The sequence below is a fragment of the Daldinia vernicosa genome (genome assembly GCF_022497035.1).
Source record: "Daldinia vernicosa strain CBS 139.73 unplaced genomic scaffold F5Y00scaffold_114, whole genome shotgun sequence".
NCBI lineage: Eukaryota > Fungi > Ascomycota > Sordariomycetes > Xylariales > Hypoxylaceae > Daldinia > Daldinia vernicosa.
The window spans coordinates 1-17,453 of NW_025954030.1; the positions used below are offsets into that span (position 1 = coordinate 1).

The following is a 17,453-nucleotide window of genomic DNA, read 5'->3' on the forward strand; positions in this document are numbered from 1 at the left end:
TTTTTTTTTTTTTTTTTTTGGGCTTTATATTTTTTTTTTTTCTCTTTACTAATTCTCTATTTTCAAAAAATAAATATAATTTATCATAAATAACTTTAAAAAAAAAAAAAAAAAAAAAAAAAAAAAAAAAAAAAAAGAAAACTGCCAAAAATTACAGTATAACTCCGTCATTCACAGTCAGGTTGAGTATTTATTTATATACGGTTTACTTTTATAGTGATGTAAGCTCCTGTTTTATAGAGTTATTCATTTAGATCGATCTTCACGAACTATCTGACTGCCGTTCAACTACCCGCTTTGCATTTGCATGTGTATATGCAGGTCAGTGACCAAGTGGGCAGATCGAATTGCATACAATAGGTTAGGTAGATAACTACATACCTACCTACTAATGTAATGCAAACGCATGTTCTGAGCTAAACATCAACCAAGAGTTGGTCTTCATGCTCGAGAAACATCAACGCGATACCGTACGGATAAGCCGAGGCACTACTTGAAGCGTCTCTTGTAACACGTCTCTTGTAACAACACCAACTCCTTAGCAGCATCCGAAAACTCATCGTTTGTCGAGGGTGTCAGGGGTTCTACCCCGGAACATTCTTGCATCAGACTAGAAGCTATAGGATGCATCCGGATGATTCGTCAGACTAGTGAGGGCCTGTGGCGAGTCGACAGACTTGAGAGGGTCATGGTCTTCAAGCTACCCTATTTATGCTGACTCTATGGAGTTTAACTCAAGCAAAGCTTTAGGGGTTTGGTTCAAGATGATTCTGAAAACGGTCTCAAATCGGCACTCCGTATCCCTAGCTTGGATGCTTGGACGCTTGGATGGCTGAAAATGGGCAAGCTATTGATACTTGGTTGTTTGCTCAAACAGTTAAACCTATCCCCACGATCTCCTAATGGTTAGAGCGTCATAGTGATCAAAGCACCGACGGGTCTGCGGGCAGGTTTCAGCACAAGATATTGGTAAGACACGGTCTACAGAGCAAACGGAATGTTTATTCTAACCTCGTTATATCTTGTCGTATCTTGTCGTGCTGCACATTTACCAGTCAGAAAATACATACATACCTCATGTAAGCATCCATGACTCCACCGATATCGATATTCGCAAGAGCATGGCGTCATCTTGATAGGATTTGCCGAAAGGGTTAGGAGAACCAAAGAAGCAAGGAACTGGTGAGATCTGAGAACTTACACCAGGCAGATGAGTCGAAGATGTTTCGGAAGATTCTAGTTCGGCTAGACTCAGGGACTCAGGGACTGCGCTGTTAAGAAAAGCTGCTTTGAACAGTTTTGGCGGCAAGGTCAGGGCAGTTTGGGGCAGTTTGGGCAGTTTGGGTAGGCAAGGGGAAGTATGAAAATCAACAAGGATAACCCAATAGCACTAGAACCCCTCTGAACTCTAACGCCACCTAGCGCATAAAGCCCCACGTAGCTCATACAGTGCGAGGAACCCCACGTGCCCACCCTGTTCTTTAAACTTTACAGCAGCTACAATTCAATTGTATTGGTGAATAACCACGACGCGTCTAAGCTCATAACCGCGTCTAGTAGTAACCACGCACACGTCATTTCACTAGACAACTTCTAAGTATTGGGGGAGTAGTCACGAGATTTCTTATGTGAGACTAATTGGCCTGGATTACCATTGGCATCCGACAAGGTATACGGCTTGGGTATAGGAAAGACATCGGCATATTCAAAATGACAGACCCGACTCCAAATAAAAACCGTCTCACAGCTCTCAGCACCCCCCGAGCACTCACCACCCCGAACCGCCGCGCCATCAGCGCCGAGCCCTCCTCCCTCCGTCTATCCGCTTCGGGCCGCCGAAACCCTAACACACCCCATGCCCGCGCCGCCATCCGTGCTATAGACCAGCGACGTGCAGCTCTGTTCACACCGGGACGAGTAGGACGGCGGCGCAGTCTTGCACGCGAGCGCGAGCGCGAAACGCCGCGAGATCTTCTGCGGAACCTTAGTCGGGTTCTCGCACCTACGTCAACGGTCGTCTCTTCGTCGTCGTCGTCGCCCCCCCTTCGCGCCAATGAGTCGACGTTGCAGACTCTCCTCGAGGAGGGTGACGATGACGACGACTTTCCTATTGAGCGTCCCCGTTTTTCGTTACCCTTAGATCGCGACGATGACGACGATAGCGAGTTGAAGCCTCCCCGGTCTAGCATACTGGACGATGAGAACTACACAATGCAGTCGATCGAGCTGCCTCGTCGAGCATGGACTGAAGCACCATTGGGTCGCTTGGATAGGAGCAGCTTGGGCAGCGTGAGGATGAGTGACTTTGTCGGGCCGGAAATAGGGGACGATGATGATAATGACGTTGGTATCGACTCGGGTTTCTTTCCCCCGCCAGCGTTAGACGATGATACCGGCGGGATTGGCTTAGACGAAGAGGCTATATTCGAACGGTATTGCTATGGTAACCTATGTGTATGAGTTGAAAAGTGCTAACATATTCTAGCATGGATGAGGAGACAAGACGTCAGACTATGGGAGGCCAGGACGATTTTGGTCCAATTGAGATTCCCGATCTCGGGAACGAGAGTACCTTCGTCATGGCCCCAGTGGAATCCCCTACTCGAGACCCTACGATGGCCGAGGACGTTGAGACCAGTGACGTACCTGGCTTCGACCACTACGATGACGATGACGATGGCCCAGGAGACTTGATGGATCCACCTGGACTAGACGATGTCGATGATGTTGATAACACTGATAACACTGAGGCGTTACAGGACACGATCATCTCCCAAGTTGCTGATCATCGAGCGCAAAGAAGCGCCGGAAGAAGGAAACCTGGCAAGAAAATCTCGCGACATGGTATTGAATACCCTTCTCTCCCCGTGGGTGTAGTAAAGCGGCTGGCAACAACACTCGCCAAGACGGCAGGGGTCAGCAAGGCAAAGTTGAGTTCAGATACGGTAGATGCCATTATGCAAGCGACGGACTGGTATTTTGAGCAGCTGGGGGACGATTTATCGGCCTACGCAAGACACGCAGGTCGCAAGACAATCGATGAGAGCGACATGATGATGCTCATGCGAAGGTACGTTGTTCTACGCTCAATTCTAGGGTATATCTTTATTCCTGGTGGTACAAATTTACTAACCTTTCTTTGTAGACAACGGCAGACCAGTACCTCCACTACACCCTTCTCCTTAGCACAACGGTATCTACCTAGGGAACTCTTACAAGAGATGCGAATGTCAGTCCCTGCGCCGACGAAAGCTCCTCGAAAACGACAGGTCCGACAAGGGGCTGTCGATGAGGAGGAGGAAGTTACTTGAGCCCCACCCCCTATCCAGGGTTCTGTTAAACAAATGTAATGTGCATTCGCTCGAAACGAGGGTCTACGACCATTCCTTGTTCAGTCTCACTCGGCGTGAGATATCAGTGGGAGGCTTCTTCACCACCATGTAGAACATTATCGACGTCGCTACCGCGAGTCCATACCTAGGGTATGTTTATTAGTTCGAGCGCGAGAAGAGGGGGTTCGGAACAATGAAGGAATCATACCACGTGAAGATGTACTGAGCGTGGTTATTCCTTAGGTTGACCTCAGCAGGTCTGCCAATAGGAATACCCTTAGATTCCATGTCCAGAGTCTGGAGTAAACCCGGCTCTGCAAGAATAAAAACATTAGCTAAGGAAGCATTCTTAATAGCCAGGAGAATCCATCCACTGCGTTCATGAATGTTGATATTGTTCAAACGTACCCATAGTCTGCTCAATCCACACAGCCTGGCTTCCCGTTAGAGCAGCCATCTGCTTCACGTCAGGGAAATAAAACTCATTTATATCAGGCCTATTATCCGGCGTAAACATATTCTTCTTCCACGGCTCCCGCAGTAGACCCTCTACGGTAACCTCGCCGGCGTACAGAGACTCGGGCCTGCTCCGCCGATCGCGGAACTTCTTGGATATCCAGCCGCGGTTCACCAGCACCGTCGCGCCCTCGTCGCCCCCGCGCTCCAGCGGCGTCACAACCATGTACCCCTGCTCGCCGTCGCGCATGCGCGGACCGACCAGCATCTCGCGGTCGTGGCGGTAGCGCCCCGTCGCCGTGACGCGGCGGAAATCGAAGTCGTGGATCGCGTCCGGGTCGACGCGCGGCGGGAGCGGCAGCGGCTCGCGCACGATGCGGTCCTCGAACTTGGCGATTAGCTCGGTCTTCCAGCCCAGGCGCTGCACCTGCCACGTCCCGAGCAGGAACGCGGTTACGGGGATGACGGCGAGGACGATGAGGCCTGGCCCGTGGCGGCGTCCCGTGCGCACTAGCTCGGGCGGGTTGTCGAGGATGGAGGTGAAGTTTGGGTTCTCGGCGGGTTGGTGCTGGGGCCGGGGGGTGTGTGTGAAGGGTCGGCTGAGGAAGGGATGTCGTGTGCGGCTACTGGGGGCGCGGGAAGTTCGGAGGATGCTGCTGCGTGGTGAGGTTTGCGTGCTGTAGCTTTGGGGTTTGGAGGCGCGGGCTTGGGCTTCGAGGGCTTTCTCGACTCGCCGGGCGAGGATTTGGGGTGTTAACCACCCTTGAGACTTCATTACGGGAATGATTGGTATATCTATATCTTCGATGCTGGCTAATGCTAATTATTTATTTCGCTTTTCGCTTCATTACATTATCGATGCCTTCAACGATGACGTTCGTTTTCTTCAAAAAAGATGAAGCTCTCTCATTGGCCATTGACGAAATTCCATGTACGGATTACAATTTGATCCAATCAATTGAGCTCAGCGGAGTCGGCAGCCCGAAGCTTGAGCAAGGACCCGCAGGCAGCTAGGTGGTTTTAGGCAAAGTGTATTCCGTATGTCCCTCGAAGTACTTTGTACAATACATAGTACTTGCGACATGTTGAACAAGCTTCCACAGCTTCCACAGCTTCCACTCACATGTGGCACTTGATAACTAACAACCTTACGACGACTCAACCTTTATATTCACAAGATATATTCACAAGACATTTTCAACTTAGATAAACAGCACAAGGGACCATTCGGATTTATTGATGGTCCAAGAATGAATCATTCAGACTAAACACGCAATTTATTAATTGAATATTGAATAGTTACATACCTGTTATATCAAATCTCACCTGGTACTACGCTTGGCCGCTGTGCCTACCAATCCACCAAAGCATTCGCCACGCTTCTCTCTTTACGACCTCGAACTTTCAATAGTCAAGATGTCGGAAAGTGTATTCTTCCAAGGCAGCCTGCAAGATGGCATCTCACTCGCCATCCAACAGTCTAAGATGGTGCTCGCATTTGTCACCGGTAAGCTTCCTATGCCGAAATGGTGCACGGTATTAGTTAAACTGACACAAGTCTAGACAGTGGAGACGAGAGTCAGCTTTGGGAGAACGAGCTTCTCGAAAATGATTCCGTGAGTAACTGGGCGCGTACATTGACGGTTTATTAACTGACTTCGTACAGCTAAAATCACCACTCAAAAATCAAGCTGTGGCCTTGCGACTACAGGCGGGGTCTGAAGAGGCAGGATTTCTAGAAGCACTATTTCCTATACCGAAGAAGCCCACAGTAGTCATCATTCAGTCTGTCTCGTCCCAGCCCTCGTACTAGTCTTTTGAGTATTGCCACTTACAAACACCTCAGAAACGGGACCCTAAAAGAGTATATTCAAGGTGGCACGGCGAAGGAGGATCTTGTTCGCAGGATTGAGGCGATTCTCAGCACTGCGTCAGCAACTCCAGCCCAACAAACAGCGGCTGCCCCTGCAAGGCAAGCGTCAAGTCAGCCAGCTCCGGCCGCTCAAGCCCCAGCATCCACCAGAAGTAACGTATTAGACGACCTTTATGATGACTATGAAATCCCAGCCAGGCCCTCTCCTGCACCAGCAGAACCTTCTCGGGAGGGGCAGAGTTCACAAGAAGCGAAGCGCCTAGAAGCCGAGAGGAAAGCGAAGGAGGCTAAGGAAGCTAAAGCTAAGGAAGCCAAGGCCAAGGCAGAACGAGAAGCTCAGGCAAACGAGCGCCGCAGAGCTAGCGAGAGTAACGAGGGCCAATCCTCTACCGCTAACACACCTGATCGGTCTTACGCAGAAGAAGTCAGGCAGCAAAAGATCCGAGCAGCTGAAGACAGAAAACGCATTCTAAAGCGCATCGAAGATGACAAACGGGAGCGCAGGGAGCGCGAGGCCAAGGAAAGACAGGCAAGGCTACTGCTAAACGCGACAAACGATACCGAAGCCTCTAGCAGCCAGACCCCGCCTATTCCCCTTGCCCGAAGACAAGCCAGCGCCTCGAGAGGAGACCACTGCAACTTACAAGTTCGACTTTTCGACGGCTCGACAATCCGATCGCGCTTCAAGAGCGACGCTACCCTTAGTAACGAAGTGCGCAAGTGGATTGACGAAGACCGGACTGACGGCGACGCGCCGTACACCTTCCGAATCGTCCTGACGCCGCTTCCCAACAAGGCCGTCCAGCCCGCCGAGGAAACAGAGTCGCTACTATCCCTCGGCCTAGCCCCTTCTGCCACTCTCGTCCTAGTCCACGCCAAGTACTCCTCCGCGTTCGCGCGCGCCTCCGACAGCCTCGTCTGGCGCAGCCTAGCGTATATCCTAGGCTTCTTCGGTTCTGGATACGGATTCGTGGTTGGAATGCTAGGCGGACTCGCCGGCCTTCTAAGCAGTCGCGGGGCTGCGGCGTCTGAGGAAGTCCCGCTGCAGAATCTAGCTGCGGGTAGGACCGCCTCGCGGATCAGGGGGTTTGATAGTGATGAGAGCAGGCGTAGGGATGCGCAGTTGTATAATGGGAATTCGGTAAGTTTACAGTTTACTCGGAGAGTATATGCTTGGTTGGTTGGTTGGTTGCTAATGCTCGACAGTTGAATTTCGAACCGCGGAGAGATGAAGATGACGAGGATGTGGACTGAAATTGTACTTCGAGGAGAGATGTCGATTCGTGGTACTAGCTCTTGCCATAACTTCCCTTGTAATTGTAGGATGTTATGTCGATGTACTACACTGCTCAGATATAAGATAGTTTCAATAACTAATAGCTTACTGCTACATATCTTCTCAAGTATAAGCCCGTTAACGAGTAATCGTTTTTATACCGCGGCGGCACTCCCCTTCCCTGGTCTATCTCACTTCATCTCTGCCGAGCTTTCTACACGTCACCTCTAGTTCCGCCACTGGGCCGAAGTGTGATCCCGTGGGATGGCGGGATAATAGACGGTAGGAAGAAATATTAAAATTTAAGGGTATATAGGTAATCGTCGGCTCTATTATATGTACGTCAGGGGCCGGATATACGATTACCTACACCTCGTCCTGGTTATCTTAGTAAATCCAGACCATGCTTTTTTAGATTTCGTGCGAAATGCTGTTGGTCTAAGGCACGGATGTCGATTTTACACTAAGCTCCCATTGTAAAAGCTAGGTAAAGGAGGTGATGTACACTCTTTGGTAATTTCACCAAAGACGGCTGTAATAAAATGAAGCTAAAAACATTCTGGGGGTAGAATATTGGTCATGTTAATTCCGAGCGTTTTCAGAATCGTCTGATACGGGTATGCCTGTTTTAATATGTATAGGAGGTATCTAGGCATATTTCTTCTCGCTATTCCTGGTGATGTGGATTGAGGTTTGCCGCCGTAACGGATATTGAAAATACCACCGAACCAGATTGTTTTTTGGAGTTAAACTATCACCTTGCTCGCAGCATATTGTTTCAAGACTAGCTGCCTCTTCAGTAAAGAGGTAGCTAAGATGATGTAGTGCACCAACACCATACATGTTCGTAACACCAGCACCTTAGTCCTAATGTCTCAAGGGCCCAAGGGTCCAATGCGAATGGTGTAGAGGCCTGACCTATGGGTCCAAGTGTTGAGCTGAAAATAGTATAAATGCCTGGCCTCCCGTTGCATCATCACTTGATTTCTTGATTTCATATTAAACTCCAATTTTTTATTAGCTTTTTATATAACTAAAAAAATTCAAGCGTAATATTCCTTTAAAAAGATAATTTCATGAAAAAAATAAATATAAAAGGGTTAAATGCCTTTCAACCTTCTTCCTCGTTTATTCTCTACAATTACCCTCATCCTTTAACAAACATAAAGCACACTCTTCGATAATACCTAACATCGTTTACCCAATGCGCCATGCAATGTTGTCCAGGTGTCAGGTAAAAGGAATAAAGCGCTTTGCGACGACGGGGCGCTGACCAACCATAGTCCGCGAGATGGTAAAAACCAAACAACTCCCAATATGCTTCTGTATGATGCCCACTTCTTTAGGTGTCAGGTCTGTCCTATAATCGAGTATTCTCCATACAACCAATACAAAGCCATCTCCCGGATCTTTAGGCACCTGCAAGTCTGACAGTTGTTTCTCTGCTTCCTGGAAGGCGTATTCGGTGGCTAACTTCCTAGGGATTTTAGAGACTATATCGATTCGCTTGGTCAAAACTTGACTGCTCTGTGGTTCCGGATTCCAAACTCGACGGGTCTCGTTCAGGTGTCCTAGCAGATCCCAGATGTTGGGATCCGAAATTGTCGAAGGTGACTCCATTTCAACAATTAGCCGGTGGAAGCGCGGTATCAGCTCAACCGAGTCATTAATTGCCTTAGTTATCATGGCCCCATATTCATGCCATTCTCTCACTCTTGGGTCAAGGCCAAGGTCGGGCGGCAAAAGGTCCTGGCAGTTTATAGCCCATTCTTTCTTTCTGGAGGCGACTGCTCTTTCAAGAAAGTCGCTGTACTGCTCAGGCGGTTTCTCGAACAACCCACTCTCTGGTTGATTTAAATTGTCCTTAAGCCACGCGTTGACTAACCTCCTACTTAATTTCTTAACTTGACCATCTATACTTTTTACTTTCATCCAATTCTTAGCCTTCTCCTGCTCTTCTATAGTTGGGCTTGCGTGGCCTAGTCCGAGCCTTAAAGGGTAGCCTCCATTAAGGTCTTGTAAATCGTATTCATCCATATCGAATTGATCCACTCCATCATGGGAAGTAGTAGAGTTCGAATCTTCAAGGTCTACATCCGTAGAGAATCTCCCAAGTTCCGCGCCATGGGACTCAAGGAGGCTGATCGTTTCTTGTAGTCGTCGCCTCCATCGAGAAATTACGGCTTTTCCTGCCGTCTTAATCTCTATGTCTGGGCCGTCCGATAGCGCACTCTTCGCAAGATCCAATGCTGTTAAACCTGTCCTATTATCATCCCTAGCCTCCGTATTGATACCTACGCCCATGGCAAGTAGTAACTCAAGCATCCCGACATGCCCATGACGCGCTACCCAATGTATAGCCATCTTCCCAGAGTAGTCAACGTAAGACAGCCGATCTGGGAAGGCTTCAAATAATTTCCTTGCCATTTGTACATCCAAATCGACATGCTCGGGAACTCCTGATTGACTACGGGCAATTAGGGGCATCCAAGTTGGTGCCCCGTAAAACCCCAAGAAGCTTAATTTACCCCTTTCAATCATCCAATCGATAGAATTCAAGATTCCTAGGTTATGTCTGTCGACCCAGGCACCTACAATGTTACCAGAAGCCAACTCCGGAAGGACCAGTTGTTGTTGACAGTCAGTCAGAGAGTCGTAGATAAGGGTAGCTGATCCAATACGACCGAGGAGCAAAGCAAAAAATAAGGGACAATCCAGGCCGCTACTCCAAGATCTGAATTGCTCGGCATCAAGGGGAGGGCAATATTCCGCTCCCTCATCACCCTTGGTAAAATATGAATCTAGAGAGAGCGGTCCGTGGTTGTTATAGCAGGCTCCAAGCTGTAAAATCTCTTTAGTAAAATATGGATCATCATTTTTTATGGTATGGAAAAGCATCGAACGGCCCTCGGTTGTTTTTAATTTTGCTAACTCAGGGAAGACTTTGAGGAATTGATCGAAACATCTATGCTGACTCAATGAAATGGACGCGAGGAAATGGTGAAGTAGCCTTGTGGAAAGCTCTTCGTATGAAGGTGCAGGTTCGGAGTCTTTATAGCACTCTAAGATGGCTTGCAAAGCGATGTGGTCTCGCCGTACTACACTTGCCATGACCAGTTGTGAGATATGGTCGGGCCACTCTGGTAGCTCCTTGGATAGGTCTAGCATTAAACGGAGAACTGATCTGCGATTATATTGGAAATTTCGCCCGTTATTTATGCGCATGTCTAGGTACTCACCCGAAATTGGGGTATCCAGATCCAGTCTTAATTCACGAGTAAATTTTAGGGCAAAGTGACTGAGAGAACCCATCTTGCTTATCTGTGGAAATATATGAGGGTTGTTGGATAACCGTTCTAGCATAACTTGCAATATGTTGTGGGAGTCGTACATAACGCTCTCTAAGAGTATAAGCCCATCGTTTGGTACGGGCGTGCTTGTTTCAATGTGTAGTTCAAGGAGGCGTACAGAATATCTAGGCATCCTTTTCCGTATCGCTATTCGTAGCGGTGTAGACTCCAGTTCCTCGTCCGGATCGATTTTGAAATAATAAGGGAATTTGGTAGTCTCTTGAGTCAAACTGGCACCTTTATCGTGACATGCTTTTGCAAGACTAGTTGCCTCTTCATCAGAAAGGTAGCTAAGATAATACAGTGCACCGACACCATACATGTCTGTAATAGTAGCATCGCAATCCTGGCGTTCTAAGAACTGTTTGACTTCCTCAATATTCTGCGACGCAATCAACGTCAACAAATCTGCCTCATGTTTATCTAGCAGTGGTGCCGTTTGAATTTCTTTGAGATATAGCGATACGGATTCTCTATCTACTTTAAGTGATAATGGTATGTGTGCTTGTAAGATGCGTCTTGTACTCTCGTGCAAGTCGGGCCTTGACTCACGAAGTAGTGTTGCGGACTGTTGATGCTTAAAAAGCGTACCTATAACCAAGCAAAAGAGCTTGATGCTATCTTCTGGTAAATGAGCGTCGTAAGAATCTCCTAGCAAAGGAGCCATCACGAGAGAGTTAGTGGAGCCTCCTAGGACAGATGCGTATATGTAATTTAAACGATCGTGCTCAGACATGAAAGAATCTGAGTTCACCTCTAACTCTGCAAGAGTGTACGCAGATTTGTGGCTATCACCAAGATCAGGACCTTGTCCAAGCTCAGCTAGGGTAGACAAGGTAATCTCGAGCAGTTTTGAGGGCTGATTCGTGACGTCACTTTTCCAATCAGTAAATAGATGCATATTTTTGGCCATCGCATTCTTTGCTGGCTCCGCCCTGGGAGCACATATGCACACCAGAAGCTTTATGAGTGGGTGATCGCGGCCAGATTCACGATACCATGGAGGGTCGGTGGTCCCTAACTGAATCTCTTCTAACGATTCAAAAACAAACTCAGGTAAGTATTCGGGCTCTCCCTTAGCCGTTGGTGTCAGGACTGTCGTTACCGACTCCTTTGGTGGTGATCCCAAGTTTGTGTCTCTGCCTATTTTTTTGCATAGCTTAGGCATATGTGTTGATGTGATTATAGACATGGACTTTCTCTTATCAGGGATGACTAGGAGTGTCATGCATAGCAGATCGTTGATGAAATGTTCATCTTTTATCAGGCTCTGACTCAAAACACCCATGCCAATTGAGTCACCCGCCCCGCTGGCTTCTGGATCGGGGTCTGTTTTCATAATAAGCATTCGTTGACTGCGTTGGGATTCGCTTAGGGCTGGCGGAAGGTATCGTTCGAGAAAGCAAGAGGTTTGCGACCCTACAGTCTGATGCAGTAACCTTCTTGCCCATATACTAGCAATGACTAGTCCGTAAGAGTAAACATCTGCACTCTTCCAGTCAATATTCCTGCCGCCCATGATTACCTCCGGAGCACTCCAGATCTCAGTTCGCATGCCAGGCCGGGAAGTATCGGAACTTGCAGCACCACCGAAATCAATGAACTTAGCGACTATCTGCCTATTCTCGTGTTTTTGAATGATGATATTTGCAGGCTTGATATCGCCGTGAATTATTCCTGCATCATGAATCGCGCGAAGACCTAGGCTAATGTCGATTGTCATGTTCATCTTCTGCAACCAAGAAGGTCCCATCGTAAGTCCCCCAAGTACATCTTCGAGCGTCCCATAGCTTCCAAGTTCCAAAATGAGATTTATTGGAAATTCTCCGGGTATCCAAGCAATACAAAATAGATCGCAGATATTCTCATGATCGTTAAGTAATGGATGCTTTAGAGCTTTGATTTCTCGTATTACGGCTTCGTAAACTGTTGGCAGCGTGGAATTATCGTTGCTATTAATACGGAAATTCTTGAGAGCGACCAGCTGGCCAGCCTTGGCATTGCCGACACCTTTTACCATCTGATGTCTGATTACTCGGGCAGAAAAGCCTGCTCCCGTAGCATAGCTTCGCCGACCAGGTATGTCTGGATTATGTAGTGGCTCTGGGACTCCTACATCCCCCCACATGGGATATATTGGCACATTGAACTCTTTTGCCGTCGAAAATAAATTAGGAAACCTAGTATATATTTCTTGCTCTCTGGCATCTGGGGTCGTCGTGGGTAAGGTCGAAGGGACATCTGAACTTGCCTGGACCTCGCCGGCTAGCCCTCGGCGACGTCTTTGCATAATTGGCAACGATAAAGTATTGTTGATGAGGTATTGTTACACACACTTTGCGTCCTATGTCTCACTTCAGAACGAAAATAAGATTCGACTTTGGGAAGAAACATTGTAGACTTTTCAATAAGTTATCGCTTCGTAGGTGAAAGTACAAAGGCTGCTTACACGCCACAGCCGTGCCCCGTGTCGATTGGTTGATGCCGTACTCTTCCGCGTCCGATTAATATAGGATTAGGTCCAATCAACCACGTTAGCAGTATCCTTACACAGCATTTGGGCGATGCTTTTCATGCGTATCTATATGGTTGCGTATTCATATAGCTACGTATTAGTAGCTGATTAGAAAAAGGATTGAGCCATGTATGTCGGCCTAATCCTACACATGTACCTACCTAGGCAGTTTAGTAAACGTCGTCATCCACCTCCAAAAGTGTATGGTTACGGTGCTATTATCGGAAGGCCTAGACTTGTAGCTGAACCTGTCGGCAAAGACCATAAAATGGTAGCACTACACCCGCTAGAATATAGAACCTACCTGATTCATAGCTCCATATTCGACAGCTTCGGAGAATAGTTAACCTTTATTTTTCAAGTTTCAAACTATTTTGCTACTGCCATAATTCTTTCAGTCATGTCCGGGCTCGAAATCGCGGCAGCCGTTGTTGGATTTGCCGCCTTCGCAACAGCTTTTAAAGGCGCCGTGGATAGTTTTATGTTGTTCGAAGATCTTTTCTCAGATGGCGATCAAGGATTTGTTGATCTGTCCTTGCGGTATCTTCTTGAGAGCAAGCGATTTGATGCGTGGGGCACTTGCCACAATATTCATGCCCCGGAGGGAGCGGATTCCGTTTTCTCATTCTTGAATGAGGATACTCAAAAACAGATCGTCCTGATACTCAACCGTTTGAAAAAGGTTCATCAGGAAGCCGAGGAATTATGCCGTCAACATGGAACAGATGAGGTGTCGCTAGACGAGGTGTCGCTTTCAATTCAGCATGACGGCTTGCCAAGCGAGAACCGAGTTGGTAATGGACTAAAGAGAAAGATTAAGGGATATAAGACTGAAAGGAGAGTGAAGCGGAAATTTGAGTTTATTGTGAGAAATAAGGCAAAGTTTGAGGAGTTAGTCGACAATCTCAAAGACTACAACGACCACCTCGACCGGCTGACGAAGGTCCCCGCCAGCATGGTCTCCATGCTGGAGACCATGTTTCGTGCAGCAGCCTTGGCACCGTTGACCGAACCATCCTTACTTCAGAGAATCGAAAGCCTGCCGGGATGGGAGGGCTCGAATATTGCGCGAGCTGCGGTTGTGAAAGCTATGGAACTATCCACCCAAACGAATGCAGCCAGCTATTTGGATAACACTGACTTTGTCTATAAAAATGAGATGATGGAGCTACAAGAAGTCCTAGGAGCTCGAGTCGTCGCAACTTACAAGCAGACAAAGCAGGTGTGGATTGAATGGAGGGTAGCCAAAGATAACTTAGACGACAGACAGGCAATGTTGTTCCGGCAAAGCACCGAGCTACTTAGTGCTAAGCTGGCGATGCCCTTTTCCCGGCAGCTGAATCTGGTGGACTGTATCGGGATAATTCGGCAGAGGCATGACAGTCGTCATTTAGGACTGGTCTGCACCGCATCGATAATTCTACCTCCAAGGACTCTCATATATCTGATCGGAAAGCGAGAGGACCAGGAGCCCCCATTAGAGGAAAAATTTCGCCTTGCTCGATATTTTGCAGCAAGCCTTGCTGGCCTTCATGCAGCAGGCTGGATACATAGAGCCTTTCGAAGCGATAACATACTCTGTTCCGGAGAAGACTTGGAAGACTTGGCGGCTCTCAAGACACCTATTGTTTCCGGATTCGAATCAACCCGCCAAGTAGGTATGGAATCTATTAATAATCGGCCGAACGGCGGGGGGCAAATGGACTACTATTACCACCCAGATATCTGCAATGGGTTTAGCAAAGCCATGGACTTGTACAGTTTAGGCGTACTGCTCCTTGAAATTGCCTATTGGAAGCCCCTTTATAAGAGGTTGAGGAAAGCAAACACCAATACCCTAGAAGGGATCAAAGATCTGTTTCTTCAAAGTGCGCGAGAATCGTTGCCTGCCATGATGGGATCTATATATGCTGGAGTAGTATTATGTTGTTTGGAATGTCGTTTATCAGACAAGGACGACGTCAAGTTCGCATCTGACGTGAACTCGGAAATTATTTACCGGTTGAACTTATGTAGAGCTTAGGGGATTAGGGGAGACTGTCAGTTCCAATGTTGTCGGATATCAATAGAACTATCACAATATGTGGTATATAAGAAGGTTGTATTGTCTAAGTTCACTGTCTACCTAAGTTACTAGGAGGGAGGATCCAGCCTAATATACATGTGGGGTACACACGCGACAAGAACGCACTAGGTTAAACACTTACTATCATTTACGCAATACGTGGGGCCGTCCTTTTATGAACTTATCCATAACACCACAATATGTAAGAATACATCCCAGCTGCCGCCTAACATGGACTTGCATCGACTTGCATCGACTTACATAACCCCACCATCATTATACCGATTTTCTTGCCCAACGCAACTCCCACTTTAACACAACCAACATGGCCGACGCAGAATTAGAACAGGTATGCCGAAATACATGTTCTTGAATTACTACTTCCCATACCCAAGCTAACAAGCTCCAACTTGTATGTAGATCCGCAAAGCGCGCCTCGAGCAGCTCAAGGCGCAAGGCGGCGGCGGCGGCGGCGCAGGCAGCGCGGGGCCCAGCCAAGGAAACCAAGCAGAGCAGCAGAAGCAGTGAGCGCATCCTGCCCCATTCAGGATTTCACCAGACCCCAGACCCTAGCACCCAACTAACAAGCTCCCTCCTCCCTCTTACAGACAAGAAGCCGAAGCCCGCCAATCCATCCTCAACCAAATCCTACACCCGGAAGCCGCCGACCGCCTCGGCCGCATCCGACTCGTCAAGGAGGAGCGCGCCGCCGACATCGAGAACCGCCTCATCATGCTCGCGCGCACCGGCCAGCTGCGCCAGAAAGTCACCGAGGCCCAGCTCAAAGAGCTGCTGAACGCGGTCGCGGACAACAAGGAAGAGGAGAAGATCGTGGTGAACAGGCGCAAGAACTGGGACGACGAGGACGACGATCTGCTGGACCTGTGATGCTGTACCTAGGGTATCTTTTTATATCGTTTCTTAAGGCGGGCTGGATTGTGCCGAGGGGTCGATCTATGATGTGGGTAGGTCGGGAAGAGGTACAGAAAAGAAACAAAGAAGACAGCGCACGATGCGACGGGATAGCACGGCATGGCAAGGCGTTTCTGGGGAATATACATAGGAGAGTGCTCGTTCTCGCTCTATGCGGTCCAAGTACAGCCAATAATGTAACAGATCAAATTATCTATTAATGACACATTTAAAACACCCCATCTCTCTGCAATGCAACCATCTCAACTCCCAACAGCCTGCGCAGCAGCAGCAGCAGCAGCCGCCGCCTCCTCCCTCAACCTCTTCTTCTCCGCGCGCTCCCTCTTCCGTATCTCTCTCAAATCAGGCGGTCTCTCGATCCCCAACCTTGCCCTTAACTCGTCCACATCCGTCTCCATCTCCTCCTCCCAATACACGTTGATCACCTCGTCGCAGCGCAGGCCGTTGCGCACCGCCCACGGCGCGTAGATGGTAAAAAACCGCCGGCGCTCCGCGGCCTTGAGCGTCGCGACGGCCAGCAGCGACAGCCCCGTCATCGGGAGCAGCGTGTTGGCGAACTCGAACGCCTTGAGCGCCACCTCGCCCTCGCGCACGATCGGCAGGCCCGTCAGCGCGTGGTAGAAGTCGTGCGACTCGCGGTACCGCTGCATCACGTACGCGCACTCCTCCTCGTCGATGAACCGCACCCCGCTGCGCGTGTCCGGCGACACCCCCTCCCGGTCCAGCCACGCCACGTACGTCCCGCCCACCGTGTTCGGCCCCAGCGAGCGCAGGTACGGCAGGTTCAGCGACGCCGAGGTGATTCGGGGCCGGTCCCGCAGGATCCGGCGCCCCGTGGCCGATGCGAGCATGGCCCGCCGCAGCCGCTGGATGAAGTACGGCGACGCGGTGGCCTCGCCTAGAGCCGCGATCATGTCTCCCCGGTACGGGTTTACGAAGGACGCGATGCCGGAGCCGACGGCTAGGGCGGCGCGCTCGAGGCCCGTGAGCGGCACGTGGCCCGGGTAGTTGGGTGGTGGGCGGTTGAGGACCGAGAAAGGTCTCCTACTGTTGTTGCTATAGATAGTGCATGATGATGATGCTGCTGCTGCTGCTGCTACGGGTAGTTGCTGTAGCACATAATTTTGGGCAAGACCATGCCGGCTCGATATAGAGCGTAGACAAGGAGTGAGAGCTTTCATTTTGCTAGGACCCGCGTCTTTCGAACTCTCAAATTTCTAAGTAGTAGGAAATTCTCCAAATTTACTCCATCGATTCCGGAAGAGATATTTCCTTGATACTTAATTGTTGATCACACTTTATTAGGTATCGTATGTTTCGGAGCTGCGGGCTGTAGCTGGAATGAGCTCACTGAGCTTTTGATCCAATGAATGAATGAGATGTCGTTCCGTTATATGCATATCGGAGATTATATAGTATCCCGTTATTACGATTCATCGACTTAAATCATCCCCCCCCCCCCTTTTTTAAACCTACAATTTAATTAATTACTTATATTTAAATTGTTAAATTAGTTAGCCCTATATAATTTAAAAATAGTTTAACCACTTATAATTTCTTATATTTTTATTTATATATTAAAATTTTATATTTTAAATATATATATAATTTTAAATTTTAATTAAATTATTTAAATAATTAAAAATATTTATT

At 48.4% G+C, this 17,453-nt stretch overlaps 7 protein-coding genes across 7 annotated transcripts; 4 read left to right on the forward strand and 3 right to left on the reverse strand.

Annotated features, from left to right (window-relative positions):
* Positions 1–1,710: 1,710 nt before the first annotated feature.
* On the forward strand, positions 1,711–3,311 carry F5Y00DRAFT_267213 (centromere kinetochore component CENP-T-domain-containing protein; the record flags this gene model as incomplete). The annotated part of the gene is made up of 3 exons (XM_048012051.1): positions 1,711–2,432; positions 2,486–3,097; positions 3,146–3,311. 3 exons carry the CDS (start codon positions 1,711–1,713, stop codon positions 3,309–3,311), a joined length of 1,500 nt encoding a protein of 499 aa, XP_047859724.1.
* A 31-nt stretch (positions 3,312–3,342) lies between these two features.
* Positions 3,343–4,736, reverse strand: F5Y00DRAFT_20641 (SURF1-domain-containing protein). The gene is made up of 3 exons (XM_048005442.1): positions 3,741–4,736; positions 3,541–3,646; positions 3,343–3,477 (listed from the first exon to the last, which is right to left on the reverse strand). The coding sequence occupies exons 1-3, from the start codon at positions 4,561–4,563 to the stop codon at positions 3,375–3,377; spliced, it is 1,032 nt and encodes a 343-aa protein (XP_047859725.1). The 5' UTR covers positions 4,564–4,736; the 3' UTR covers positions 3,343–3,374.
* A 165-nt stretch (positions 4,737–4,901) lies between these two features.
* On the forward strand, positions 4,902–7,338 carry F5Y00DRAFT_250199 (uncharacterized protein). The gene is made up of 5 exons (XM_048009702.1): positions 4,902–5,295; positions 5,352–5,404; positions 5,455–5,573; positions 5,635–6,802; positions 6,868–7,338. The coding sequence occupies exons 1-5, from the start codon at positions 5,205–5,207 to the stop codon at positions 6,913–6,915; spliced, it is 1,479 nt and encodes a 492-aa protein (XP_047859726.1). The 5' UTR covers positions 4,902–5,204; the 3' UTR covers positions 6,916–7,338.
* A 704-nt stretch (positions 7,339–8,042) lies between these two features.
* On the reverse strand, positions 8,043–12,654 carry F5Y00DRAFT_267978 (uncharacterized protein). Its single transcript, XM_048012167.1, has one exon. The coding sequence runs from the start codon at positions 12,575–12,577 to the stop codon at positions 8,168–8,170; it is 4,410 nt and encodes a 1,469-aa protein (XP_047859727.1). The 5' UTR covers positions 12,578–12,654; the 3' UTR covers positions 8,043–8,167.
* An 874-nt stretch (positions 12,655–13,528) lies between these two features.
* On the forward strand, positions 13,529–14,920 carry F5Y00DRAFT_250201 (uncharacterized protein). Its single transcript, XM_048009703.1, has one exon. It carries the CDS (start codon positions 13,758–13,760, stop codon positions 14,823–14,825), a length of 1,068 nt encoding a protein of 355 aa, XP_047859728.1. The 5' UTR covers positions 13,529–13,757; the 3' UTR covers positions 14,826–14,920.
* Positions 14,921–15,113: 193 nt separating this feature from the next.
* F5Y00DRAFT_250203 (double-stranded DNA-binding domain-containing protein) lies at positions 15,114–16,000 on the forward strand. Its single transcript, XM_048009704.1, has 3 exons — positions 15,114–15,216; positions 15,288–15,391; positions 15,476–16,000. The coding sequence occupies exons 1-3, from the start codon at positions 15,193–15,195 to the stop codon at positions 15,753–15,755; spliced, it is 408 nt and encodes a 135-aa protein (XP_047859729.1). The 5' UTR covers positions 15,114–15,192; the 3' UTR covers positions 15,756–16,000.
* Positions 16,001–17,156, reverse strand: F5Y00DRAFT_250204 (Coq4-domain-containing protein). Its single transcript, XM_048009705.1, has one exon. It carries the CDS (start codon positions 16,979–16,981, stop codon positions 16,043–16,045), a length of 939 nt encoding a protein of 312 aa, XP_047859730.1. The 5' UTR covers positions 16,982–17,156; the 3' UTR covers positions 16,001–16,042.
* Positions 17,157–17,453: the final 297 nt, after the last annotated feature.